Below are 13,502 nucleotides of genomic sequence, written 5' to 3' on the forward strand. Positions count from 1 at the left end.
CATGGCATTTAGACTATTTTGTTGACCGTGTGCACCACATTTATATGAATACAGTGGTACTGAATGCTACAGAAATAACCGTTTATAACCACTAGTGCACTCCGTTTACAAAGCGCACACCATTTTGTGACAATTGCTGATAAAAGAATCAGCAGCATATCACATGGGCAGGGCACTTCATATTCCTATATATTCGGTTTGTTTTTAACGTGAGTGAAATTAATATATTATGGATGAAAGCATTCAGTTAACATCAACAGCTCTATGGCACTACAGTCTACACACAGTGCCAACACTTCTCCTAGTGATAGCCTACTCCAAAATAATTTAAGTGAATCACACCTTTATTTTATTTTTATAAAGGAATGTACATTCAAATTTGCTTCATGGCCGAGGAATTTACCTAAGGAGAAATAACGGTAAAACGTTTAAAGCATAAACGTCATTTTACCCTTCAGGAATAAGCCACTTAGCAAAACCAAATTGTCCTGGATATATATAGCGAGGCGGGCACAAATTCTGTGTGGTTTCATCTGCTGTCACACGCACTGCAAAATGAATATAGCTCGTTAAAACAGATCTGTGAGAAAGGATGAATTGTTCAGTGGCTGTCGGACAGACAAGGGGCTCGTTCAGGCTATGCCCTGCTGTGCTGTCTTGTTGTCGCCCCTCCAGGGCGGACGAGGGCTCTTCTGGCGGTCCTGGTGGAAAGCCGTGGTGACAATAAGTAACGCAGGTAGTCACGGTGGCGACAGCACTATATACGTGTTTGCAAACAGACAGCCTGATTTCGGTAGCATCTCAGCTGCTTTAAAGGACTCGGCACACATTGCTCACGTGAAGGCACCTCGCATTGTATCGTCTGTTCTGAAAAAAAAAGATACTTAAACAAGGCAAAGGACAAACGATAACTAAATTCACCCGCAATTGTCAGTGGCTTGACAATTAATCTAACACAACGTCCGCGTACGATACTGCCACACCCCCCGCACTTGAGAACGACTCCCTTCAAACACTACTGGTAGCCACTTAGGACAAACGTCATTGTTACCGTTCCATCGTGTTGTGGGATTTTATCCGGTTGCTTTTCGTTCAGGAAAATATGCTCATTCGGGGGAAATCCTAGCTAGCGTTATTTCTTCCTGTCTCACTTTGCAGCACGCGTAGGACGTAGCTCCAAATCACATTCATATGTATCACGACTGCTTTGACAGCATTCACGTCAGCATTCAAGTCCTTCCTTCGGCGATAAGTTAAGGCAAACCATTGTCAATTGGGGTGATCAATAACATAGAGGGTCCCATAAGCTTGTTCTCACAGAGAAATACAGTTCGTAAACACTGTTTGTGTTGCAGAATAACAGAACGGTTGATGTCGAAGTTACTCTAAAAGAAAAGGTAGACAGGGTTCATTGCATGCTCTCGAGATTATCCAAAGATGGGCAGCTGTACAATTTCATAGTCACCGTCCCAGTAAATCAGTTGGGTCAGCATTCTGTAAGTTTGACTGTATTTCCCCCACATTTTAACAGACCCAAAGTACACTATGTGGACAAAAGTATTTGGCCACACCTGTTTTTCAGGGTTTGGGCTAGGCCCCTTATCTCCAGTGAAGGGCAATCTTAATACTTCCGCATACCAAGACATTTTGGACAATGCTATGCTTCCAACTTTGTGGCAACAGTTTGGGGAAGGCCCTTTTCTATTACAACATGACTGTGCCCCAGTGCACAAAGCAAGGACTATAAAGACATGGTTTGATGAGTTCGGTGTGGAAAAACTTGACTGGCCCGCACAGAGCCCTGACCTCAACCCCATCAAGCACCTTTGGGATGAACTGGAATGGAGATTGCAAGCCAGGCCTTTTCATCCAACATCAGTGCCTGACCTCATAAATGCTCTACAGAATGAATGGGCACAAATTCCCACAGAAACACTCCAAAATCTTGTGGAAAGCCTTCCAAGAAGAGTGGAAGCTGTTATAGCTGCATAAGGGGGACCAACTCCATATTAAAGTATATGTATTTGAATACAATGTTATTACAGTCCCTGTTGGTGTAATGGTCAGGCGTCCGAATACTTTTGTCCATACAGTGTATCAGAATATGAAGCCCACCACAAAAACAACAATCCTAGCCATTCGTTCCAGTATATTCCTTTGTCTTAAGTGAATTTACAATGAATATGTTTATAATACTGATCTCATGGGATCTTCATGTTGTCAAAGCAGACTTGACATGCATGAATGTGCTTTGGAGACAGATGTGTTCTCCAAAGTTTGATAAGTAATGCTGTTATCCTGTTAGACCAGTCCAGAATGCAAATTCCAACTGGGTTTCTATAATTTTGATTTTGAAAGTGTTATTATTGCCAACGATCAGAGATGACAGCTTTTTTTTTTTTACTTAAATACAGCGAGATCTCAAACAGTATAGGAAGGGTTCTTTATTGTAAATCCCATTTGTTCATATTTAGACAACTCAGGAAACAACAACCCAAGACAATATTTCAAAGTGGCTTTGAAATTTGGTTAAGGGAGGGGTTCAGAGAGAAGGAGTTAAATAAAATTACACATATATAAAAATGTATTTTTAAATTGCCAACAGCATTCTAAACATTAAAAAAATGTGTGCAAAAGTACAGAGTTAACAGTTGCACTTTCAATTTCTCATAAAAATAAGGACTTCACAACAGTTAAAATAAAAATGCACTTAGTAAAAAAAAAAAAACTAACACCACTGGCATTCTCTCTGTACCCAGAATTCAATGGGACACAAGGGCACTATATACAGAGAGATGATTTGATCTGGGGATATGCAAAGTAGTGGTAATGACACCTCTTGACCAATCCCAGCCATGTCACACACAAGTCAGTGTCTGCCTCTGTGGTGTATTAATTAATTGAGCTAGCTACAACACTGGTGCCCTGCACTCACACACCTACAACCAAGATATGTGCAATTTCATCTCACGAGAAAAAAAACAAAAAAAACAAAAAAAAAAAACAAAAATCTAAGTCAACCATATACAGTTACACATCACCTTACATATTTCTTTAAAAAAATTATATATGTATATATATACTGCAATGCTACCACTTGTTTAAATGCTTCCGGTTACACAGCCAGTGAGGAAATGCAGGGATCAGGAACACACTGGACCGTCGATTGTGAGCAGACACATGGCAGACAATCAGCGCGTGCGCACACACACACACACACGCGCGTGCGTGCCCACATGCACACACTCATACACACAGTATAGTGTAAGGGTTGCCTTTGAGTTCTCACAGCTGCAGTCTTTTCTCCTCAAAACTGGTCACAGTACACAGAGAACTCAGAGCAGTTGCACCAGGTGCACAAATTTAATGACAAAGGCATTGGACAAGACAAAATGAGAACTCTAACAAAACAGAAAAAAAATGAGTGTTTCCCTGACCCTCCTGCAATCCATCTGTAAAGAAAACACTAACTTCACACACAAAAGGAAGAAAAAAAACCTATTCATCATCTTCCTCTTCATCTTCCTCCTCCTCTTCTTCCTCTTCATCTTCCTCATCATCTTCATCCTCCTCTTCTACAGCCTTCATCATGGGTTTAGGGGCCATTCCCATGCCACCAACTTTACCCTTTGATTTGTAGTCTCTCATGTCCTGTCAGATAGGCATTTACAAACCCAGTAAATCATTTACAGCCCGAACATTGCCATATGCATATTCTTCAATTATTCTTACACGTTATTCCCTTATTTCCTTTTTTCACTTTAAGCTTGGCTCACTGCCAGATCGTCTGTGTTGTAGCACAAGAACTGCAATCCTTCAATACACTCACATATAACACTCACATTTACCAATTAGTTTTCTCTCTGCAAGTCCCAGTGTGTAGTACAACAGTACAAAACTGAGGACAACTGCAAGGACAAGTGCAACACTTACTGACATCATCCGAGTAACAGTACGCACCTGACAAATGACTACAGGGTGCTAATGAGCAGTGTGACGAAGGGATGCTAGCTAATGATAGCCACACTGCTTTGGTGCAAGGGGTCCAGTCATGTTCTGCTGCTGCAGACTTCCACTGTACTGTCAACTAATGACACAGACGAGACCCGAGTGTGCAGTGCCCTGGGCTGCAGGGCTCTGCCTGTGCTTGGGAATGAGTGCCTTTGCTGACTGAGCCACTCGGGAGTGCTATAGTCATATTATAACCACAGAATTTCATAGAAGGAGAGGGCATAAACCTAACCCCTATAATCCATGTTCACCTCTCTCACACTTGGCAAGTATATGCAAATGGAAACCTCAAAACAGATGTGGGTGGGTATGTGTGGACTGGGGTGGGGATTTTCTTTCCAGTCAGTCTGTTTGTGTAGAGTTTTCACAGTATGTGGCTGTCACACCACTCACACTGGCTGGACACTACAAATAGGAGGACCATCAACAAACTACTGAGGATAAAGGTATGCACTTCTACAGAGGTCTGAGAGGATGTTAGGTGCCCAAGAAGCCACTACAACTTCCATGCCCTTCCAAAACACCCTAACCAAGGAGGGATACTGTTCTTCAGTGAGCATTAATTTAAAATGTTTGTCTCAGTAACATTCATGCCTTAATGGTAACATTCAACACTCATAGTAATGAAGTTCCTATACATGGCATGAGAGAATTTTCTATAGTTTTTCTAACTTAAATTTTGGTGAAAATATGTGCAAGTGAGCATGGGTAAATCTGATTTTAACTGACATTAAAAGATATCCCGTGTCAAACCGTTTCATCACAGTGACTGTACACTACACAATGTGCCAGACAATGTAACCACTTAAAGTAAATTTGCACTTTAGGGCAAGAACATCATCAATACAATTCAGGACCAATGCAGTGCCCTTTAAGACTATTAAGTGCAAGCTCTTGACCTATTCCAAAATGTCCATTAAACATGCAAATTCAATATCAGAACTGCTGATACTGGGAAAAACAGTTAGAGATGTCTACATTTTGACAGATGGTGGCTGCTTTTTCCCAGTGACAATAGAGCACTTTATGTCATTTTGCTGGCAGCGCTGATTTTTCCAAAGAAAACTTTATTGCACCCGTTTTGATAGAGATGAAGTTGGCGATACAGGACAGTGCCGGTTACCTTCTTGTATTTGTCCTTCAGCTTGTTGGCCTTCATCAGGTAGGGCTGCTTATTGCTGTCGCTCAGATTGTTCCACATCTCTCCCAGCTTCTTGGCCACGTCTCCGATGCCCAGGCTGGGGTTTTGTGCCTTGATCTTAGGCCGCTGCTCAGAGCAAAATATGAAGAAGCCAGATCTGTGACAAAAAAAAAAAAAGTTACGATCAAAGCAATGGGTTACAACAACCAGCTTTCCACATTTTGAGAACCTGCAGTCTTAGAAAGCAAATCTCTTAGACTTTGGCTGCATTTTAAACTTTAAGCAACGTACGGTGGCCTCTTTGGTGCGTCAGGGTCCTTCTTCTTGCCCTTCTTGCCAGGCATGTAGTGCATCATCTCCTGATCATAGCGAACCTTGTCCTGCTTGGCCATTTCTTCAAACTTAGCCTTCTCCTTCCCGGACATCGTCTGCAAAATGGGTGCCGTGAAGGGTGAGGATTGACAACTAAACTTGAATTTGCCATTTTAGTAAATGTAATCTTCTTTTAGTTATCACCCGGTTGAACCCAACTGTATGAGTGCATATGTAACTCAGCATTTCAAACCATTGTTACTTCCTTGCACACAATACATGCCACAGATTCACAAATAAACATTATATGTACACATCAGACAAAAAAAAAAAAAAAAAAAATCAAGAGCCCAAAGTAATTACTTTAAAACCCAGATGCTGGTTGTGCATGTTATTTCTCAGTAACATTACCCCTGTTTCCATGGGGTTCTAAGTCAGCATTCAGGCAAACATTGCAGTATGCAGCATACATGAATGAAATAGCCAAAAACAATAAATTCTCAAACACTAGATGAAGATCAGGCAAGATTATCCCTGGTAGAGGAGAACCATTCACATTTAATCCAGCTAGCTAATTATGCAAACATACTTAAAATCACCTATGTTGTTTCTTTCAGGAAAATATAACCAACCCAAGGAACCTGCTTGAACATCCTAAACATTTAGAAATCGGCCTCTTAATGGATCAGCTTATGTGCATACTGTGTCCAAACAAACACTTTCCTGGAGTTCACTGTCAAATAGTTATGCAAATAAGTTATGAACACAGTGAAATTAACTTCTGGATCTATATGATGTCCTTATAATGTCAACTGCTGTGCAAAGTCTGCATGATGTGTCTTGGTAGATGTCAGTCCCAGGTAAAAACTAAACAATACTGTCATATTCTGATCATTTCTGTGGACCACTGGATGGTCTGGGACAACAGAGGGACACCTCACCTTCCACCTGCCCGAGCACTTTTTGGAGAATTCTGCAAAATTCACTGGGATTTCTGGGCTCTTCTTCTTGTGCTCCTCACGGCACGTCTGGACAAAGTAGGCATAAGCAGACATCTTGCCCTTGGGCTTCCTGGGGTCGCCTTTGGCCATTGCAGCAATGCACAGACTTTACTCACTCGAGCTACGCGAGGCAAACTCTACTCACTCGAGCCTTTATCTTTTTGCACACGTTTATTCCCAGCTCCTACAACAGAAGGGAAGAGGGTAAAACCATTACAGTCCCCTTGCAGAAGCTGACACTCAATGCCAACATTCAAAAAGGCTCTCAGTGGATGCTGTTCAACTTATCACCACCAGCACAATTTCATGTCATACAATCAACCAGATCGGCCTCATCAAACAAGGTCCTTTCCTCCTGGCAAGTCAATACTTACATGTTATGGTGACAGTCACACATGAATTGCATGCCGCTGAAGGCAAAATGCACAAAAATGCTTGTAAGTTCGTCTTAAGCAAAATCAATGTCACAAGCACTCTGATATCAGAGAAATCATATTTACCCTGAATTATACTTTGAATTATCCACTATCAAGCATCAGGTATAAGTATCAATTAAAATATTTGTATTAAAAAGGTTGTCAAATAGGATAAAATAATTTCATAATTTGAAGTTGTGTTTTTATGAATTTGCTTTTAAAACCTACGAATTCAATTAAAGTTTATTAAATTTCTAATTATTTCAGAGCAGCAGTATTTTAAAAAATAAAACGCAATAAAGGCTGATATGTACGGAGCCCCGGAAGGAACATGGAGGAAAAAAAATCACAATGGGATCGCAATATATAATCTGGAAATCGATGGTAAGCCATAAATCACTAGAAGTAAAGGTGCGTTTTAAAAAAAAAAAAAAGAGTCTGACAAAATGAATTTTACTTCCGATACCAGTGTCACGTAGTCACCTCGTTACTCTATAGGTGTGTGTGTGCGCGCTTTCCATGTTGCCAAACTGTCCCGGAGGTATATTGACCTAAACGAAAACCTTTGCGAGATCTCGGAAAAGTTTTTCGAGATCTCGCAAAAGTACATCTTTTTTTCACCAATCGATTTTTCCCCCCTTCATATCCCTTCCGGGGCTGCGTAGATATGATAGGTACCCCCGCCATATTCCCTCATGGCCCCCGCCCAATATTCATTATGTTTTTATTTTTCCCCAATCACAAACCGGTAACCCGTCTCTATTTTAATATAGTAGCTCCGCTACTATCATGCCAGTCGCTACCAATGTTGCGGTCCGACGGCAGTCTTTTCATCGCAATAGAGAAAATGAAAGGTCATCAACGCGAATTATTCATCTTCCATTTTGTGAAATGCCTTCTCATGAAAGAAACTGACCCTTAATTTCAACCATATTACACATATTGTTCTTACTTTTCTGAAAAACTAATTGTTTTTCCACGTCTAAAATATCCACCTCGCGAGGCGAGCTTTCCTCCCAGTATGAGTATGTAGTATTGGTGCTGACTGTAAAGCGCGAGGAAGGGCTGCTGTTCTTTGCAATAGCTCCCCATTCATCAAAATGGCTTCTGCAAAACGAGCGAAGGGAAGGCTTAGGTTGGGTATGTAACAAAGCCACACACACCCCCCTCGGATTACAAAGGACGTCTCAAGAAAAGATTCACTGTAATAACATACTAAACACAACTGTCAGCTGAAACAGACGACGTTCTTTTAATTTCGTGAATATTTTTCCCATTTTCCTCACAGATTTTACAGAATTTAACTGTTTTCCAAAGTTGAATCTCGGACTGTCGCTTGGTGCAATGCTGTCTGTAACAAAGGCTATGCGCCAGCCATTTCTAATACGAAGACATTCTGTGAAAACAGACAAGTTAAAAACAAGAGAGAGCGGTCATAAACATGTATTTCTTTGTAATATAAAGTTAAAGATAGCCGATTTGAGAGGGAAACGAAAATGTTCGATCTTTTCACGACTACTGGAAGACTGTTTTTAGCAAAATTTTGGAGGTCCGGGCTGCCTGTTAGAACCGCTCCTTGTCAATGGTTTAAATCGCCAGCCATTTTAATGCATTGGTAGCGCGACCATTTAACTAGAGAGGTAAAAATTTCTAACAGACATTTCTAATGATTTGATCCTAGATTTTTTTCAACAAAGCAATGAAGACTAAATGGTGTGATGGAAAACGAACATATTTTTCCAACAATTGTTCTAAATACATTCAAGAAGCTATCGATATTAGTTTCTATTTAAAGAACAGTCTTGTTCGCGCACGGAGCATTGCCAGCCATATTCAGGGTTACACACAGCAGCGATGCGTGTGAAGAATACGCGCTCCCAATTACAGTTTAATAACTTTACCTTCTTCCAAATATGACATTTTTCATGAACAGCAAAATACATTAAAACATGATTACATTAAGCATTTTACAATACTATCTCAAATGCGCCACGAAACCAAAATAAATTAACTTAAAACGTTTAACGGGTAATAACATATTTTTTCAATATACTGCAAATATCCTAATATGTACCCAATACATTAATGTACGAATAAGAAATATTCAAAATATTTAACTGTGTCATCAAACAAAAAAGAGGAAACATTTAGCCAACTTGCTAAATATCGCAGGTATAGACCCATCTAAAACATTTAATCACACAACAATCAAACAGAAACCGCTTGAATAAAGTTAATGCTTTTTCCTCAATTTTGACAATTATGACAAATTAAAAACAAAAGCCCGGACACTTGGACCTACCTGTCTTGTTTGCCTGTATGCAGTCCTACGTTCTCGCTTCTCTCCTCTTTTAAAGCTATGTACACAGCCTCGCGCTAGCTCAATACGAGACCGGCCTGATTGGCTAGCGGCCTCGCCGGTTTGAAACAACCTCCGCAACTGTCGATTGGGCTGCCTGATACACACCGCCGAGATATCTCAGCGCCCATTGGCGTAAGCGAGAGCGCTGTCATCGCCCCCTTTCAAAAGAGCAGCCGCGCAAAAAGTTTCTCCATAACATAGACAAAAGTTTAAAGGTCTGTGGGAAGACGGGCGCAGTGTATTGCAGCGTGTGCCAAGATATGAGGGTGTAGTAGTTATGAAGCATCACGTTTTATTCTCGGATGACTGGAAGTCGCCTCAGAGGTGATCTGAGACAGGATACTTTCTGACTGGGATCACAGGTATGTTCAAAACCTAAACAGATGGCAAAACAATGACAAACTGAAAACTAAAGATTGTACTTAAACACTGACATTGTACATACCTGTTATTCACACGAAAAGACATGTTTTTACCTTTTCGTGCAAGGCTGAAATGTAACCACTCCAGTTTTATGATTTCATAAACTGTCTATTTCTACATCCAAAGGACACAGAACTGTATCTCTACTGTCTTACACAAGCAACAGTGGTCATGGGTGTGATTCTAAAAGCCATGCTTTGTGGCAAAAATGGGTTTATCTACATTTATGGGGCATATGCTGTCACTGCTGTGCACTGGAAGTTTATCCAGACAATATAAAACAAAAATTGACTTTCCATCTTTAATCTCGAGATGGCTTGTGCCACCCATGATTTGACTGTCTATGTCAGGATTCCATACTCCACATTCCACTAAGGCAGAGAGGCTTATGACCCACCCTCACTTGTGCATAAGAGGTTTGAAGTTTGCAAAGTGAAAGGTTATAGAGGCTGAAACTGGTACGTTTTTCATACTAAAATCTACCAGGCTGTATTTAATCTTAGCAGGCTTCTGGAAAAGAAGATAAAAAATTAGCCTCATAACCATAGCTTTGTAACCACAACTGTTATTATTAGCCTGAACATGATGATGGAGACCTGGACAGTGAAACCCAGATCCTCCATTCCTCTTTAAGGGTCTAGCACATGAATGGAAAAGTGAAAATGCAACACATTTTCTGCTTGTCAGGGGAAATGATTTTAGTATCATTCAGGAAGGAGATATAGGTGCCCAAGCGAGTCCTGGTCACCGCAAATGACACAATCAGTTTTGACCCTGGGCCATAGGGCTTTATTTTTGGAACAAACACTTCTACTGTCTGAGCTACTAGGGAGTCTCCATGGCAAGAATCTTGACACGACCAGTCCCATCACCTCCTCTTCGGTTCCTTATACTTTGCCTGGTAAGATACCAATGACTCCAGAATTGGGAATTGTTGGCTTGATATGCAGACCCTTTAGTCAAGCTCAGATTGACACCCCAAATGGAGAGGTCCTGCCTGGCATCCCTTCTCCATGCTCAGTACTCACCAATGTCTCCTGCAGTTATATGGGCTCCACCTGGCTTCAGAAGGAGCATTGGCACCATGGAGGGAGTGGTTTAAATTTTCCCAGTCTGTGCAGGATAGCACTATCGTTGTTTGACAAACAATCTTATCCACTGCACCTTACAATGCGCATGTACAAAGTGAATTTAATAAAGTGGCAAGAAGCACTGTACCAACAGGACTGTACTAACCATATTCAAGGATGTGTCATTGTCAAACACTGAGCAAAGATCACAAGTGTTTACATAGTTCACTTGGTTGTACTTTCTGTGGAAGCTTGGCCCCACAAGACCCTGGAAGATAAGTATAATTGCATGCAGTGCTCCACCTGAGAGGTGTAGTGGGAAGAATGTTTGAGTCAGAGTTATGCAAAAGGTTTAAACCTAACAAGGTCCTTGTTATTTTATATTAGATTTTTCAAGTGTACTGTTTGAGCAGCTTTAACCCTGCACCACTTTGATTTTATGTTTAAAAAACATTCATATTCAAGTTTTGAGAATGATATTTTCCTTTTGACTACTCATTCATCAGCCAACAAGGTTAAAAGTGAACATCACTATGAAATACAATTTTTAATATTGTGTGTTGTCCACGGCTTTGAAACCATGGAGTTTTCAGTTGGAGCGTGGTACAATGGTACAGTGGTCTCCCCCACCCTCCCCTCCCCCCCAGCATTCTCAATTTCCCTTCAATTGCTCTCAACAAAGCCAAACTTTGGTTACATGCTTCAAGGATGGAAAATGATAAATTGATTTAAGTTTAAAGGATAGAAAAAGAAAACATAAGGAGAAAGAAAGAGCAGGATCCTTTGCCCATGTTCAGGGAAAGATTCACATATAAAGAAAAGACTGCAAAAGTTTTGCTCCTGAAATTCTTGTTTTGAGTTTATATATATGGTGGACCTTAACATGTCACACTTTACAATCTCATTCACTCAGAGAAGAGGAGGTGGGAGAGAGTGGAATTACCTGTACATGGATAAGGCACAAATAAGAGCACTAACACTAGCGCATCAGATTGGTGACAGCCACCACACGTCCCTCTGGGATACCACTAAAACTGCAATCTGCCACATATAAGTTTAGTCGTTCTACCAAATCTGTAACAATCAGCATCAGAAAATGGAAGATCTGAAGGGGGGGGGGTCAATGCTACAGGAATGCATACCATGTGGTACAGTTGGGCTGGAACCTGGTGACATCTCCATCATGCTGGGGAAAAGACGCTAGCGGGGGATTTAATTGAAGTAGAGTAGGCAGAGAAGAATAATGGACACATTCAATGCACAGCTGCGACTCTGTCAGATTGACATCTTGCTCCAAGGCAGACATTATGTTTGGTTTAAAAAAAGAGCGATTCAAAATCTGAATCAAAATCAAGGAAGACACTGATTGTTCAGGACTTATGTGGAACGCATGATAATTGAAGGGGATAAAATTGTTACAAATTACGATCTGTTCCTGTGCTGCATGTGAAATTCATAATGAGGGATAGATTGTATAACATAGGGCTCAAAAGGCAAATTTTAAACAAGTTTTACAGGAATGGATCGGTGCCTTGAGGAATAAATGAATACAGCTGCAGGACTAGCAAGGCGGAGAGACACAAGAGGTGTTCCAAACTAGATAGGTCCATTGCTTTTCAGACATGCAGAAATCCAATATGGGAGCTTACCCATGCTGACTGTCCATAGAATTTTAAACCTGCTAAGAGGCATATATCTCTGATAAAACCATCTTTAACCCCTCTCAGACCATTCAGCCATAGACTTCCTTTCCACTGGCCATCAAAATGTGTATAAACCGTAAGAGGAGTCTGCCTGTTTGTCAGAACCTACTGCACTCTGTTATTGGACCAGGTCCTGAGGCAGTGAAGAATGGACTACTACAACTCCCTTTTGGCTAGTGCCCCTGCCAACGCCATCATTACTCACCCTAAGCTCTGGGACTTGTCTGGTATTCTTTGTCCCAAAATACCCTTAAACTACACCTCTCCTTGTCTTCCTCCACCAGTTGCTGATGGCAGTTCATATGTCAGTACTTCAGCCCCTATCTGTTGTTTTTGTGTTCTCCCTGCCTGTCAATGTGGTCCATGTGCTTTTGTTTTCCCATGTATTTCAGCCCTGCCCTGTTCTCCGCCCTGTCCCCGCCCACCTGATTTCCAGATCACCTCCACCTGCCTGCCTGCTCTCCTGCATCCCATTGCCTCATCACCCCAGCCCTATTTATACCCCCTATCTTTCTTGATACTGCTTGGATTTTAGTATTCTCTTACAAAAAATAAAGCCACCCTTTAGACGACTTATGCCTCACTACGTTTGTTATGACTCTGTTTGAGATGGGAACAGATGGCAGTGACAGATGCTGAAACATCAAAAAAATACATCACAAGAGAAGCTGAATGTATTGGAATCAACTAGCCGCATTTCTGACTGGAAGATAACTTGCAAGATTTAGAAAACAGTGCAGACACATTGAATTCCTATTGAGACATTTTGACCATTTAGAACTGGTAAAAATATTGAAAATAGTGATGTGATATAGGTGGTTCTGTACAATTACATCTTAAAAAAGTGGTCTTTGGTGGATAGAGACACACCCTGACCTATCATGGAGTCACGCACCACCTGCTGATTCCTTAAAAAGACTCATTTCACTGTATTGCAAAAACAAATTCATCAGACTCAGATCTGACTCAACCGTTAGGCTGAGTGAGAACTGAGACGCATTTGCCTGATGGCTGTGCTGGATTTGCATGAGAACCCTCATTCACTGGCCTTTGCTGACATGCC

At 41.1% G+C, this 13,502-nt stretch overlaps 1 protein-coding gene across 1 annotated transcript; it reads right to left on the bottom strand.

Annotated features, from left to right (window-relative positions):
• Positions 1–2,448: 2,448 nt before the first annotated feature.
• hmgb3a (high mobility group box 3a) lies at positions 2,449–9,272 on the bottom strand. The gene is made up of 5 exons (XM_036547561.1): positions 9,184–9,272; positions 6,406–6,649; positions 5,444–5,580; positions 5,135–5,309; positions 2,449–3,651 (listed from the first exon to the last, which is right to left on the bottom strand). The coding sequence occupies exons 2-5, from the start codon at positions 6,553–6,555 to the stop codon at positions 3,499–3,501; spliced, it is 615 nt and encodes a 204-aa protein (XP_036403454.1). The 5' UTR covers positions 6,556–6,649; positions 9,184–9,272; the 3' UTR covers positions 2,449–3,498.
• Between the last annotated feature and the right edge of the window lie 4,230 nt (positions 9,273–13,502).

Source organism: Megalops cyprinoides, chromosome 16 (assembly GCF_013368585.1).
Source record: "Megalops cyprinoides isolate fMegCyp1 chromosome 16, fMegCyp1.pri, whole genome shotgun sequence".
NCBI classification, from domain to species: domain Eukaryota; kingdom Metazoa; phylum Chordata; class Actinopteri; order Elopiformes; family Megalopidae; genus Megalops; species Megalops cyprinoides.

Coding starts and splice junctions, on each gene's coding strand:
- hmgb3a (XM_036547561.1), bottom strand. CDS start 6,555: ATGGCCAAAGGCGACCCCAGGAAGCCCAAGGGCAAGATGTCTGCTTAT. Junction 5,581..6,405: donor AGTGCTCGGGCAGGTGGAAG/GTGAGGTGTCCC, acceptor CCCATTTTGCAG/ACGATGTCCGGGAAGGAGAA. Junction 5,310..5,443: donor GACGCACCAAAGAGGCCACC/GTACGTTGCTTA, acceptor TTTTTGTCACAG/ATCTGGCTTCTTCATATTTT.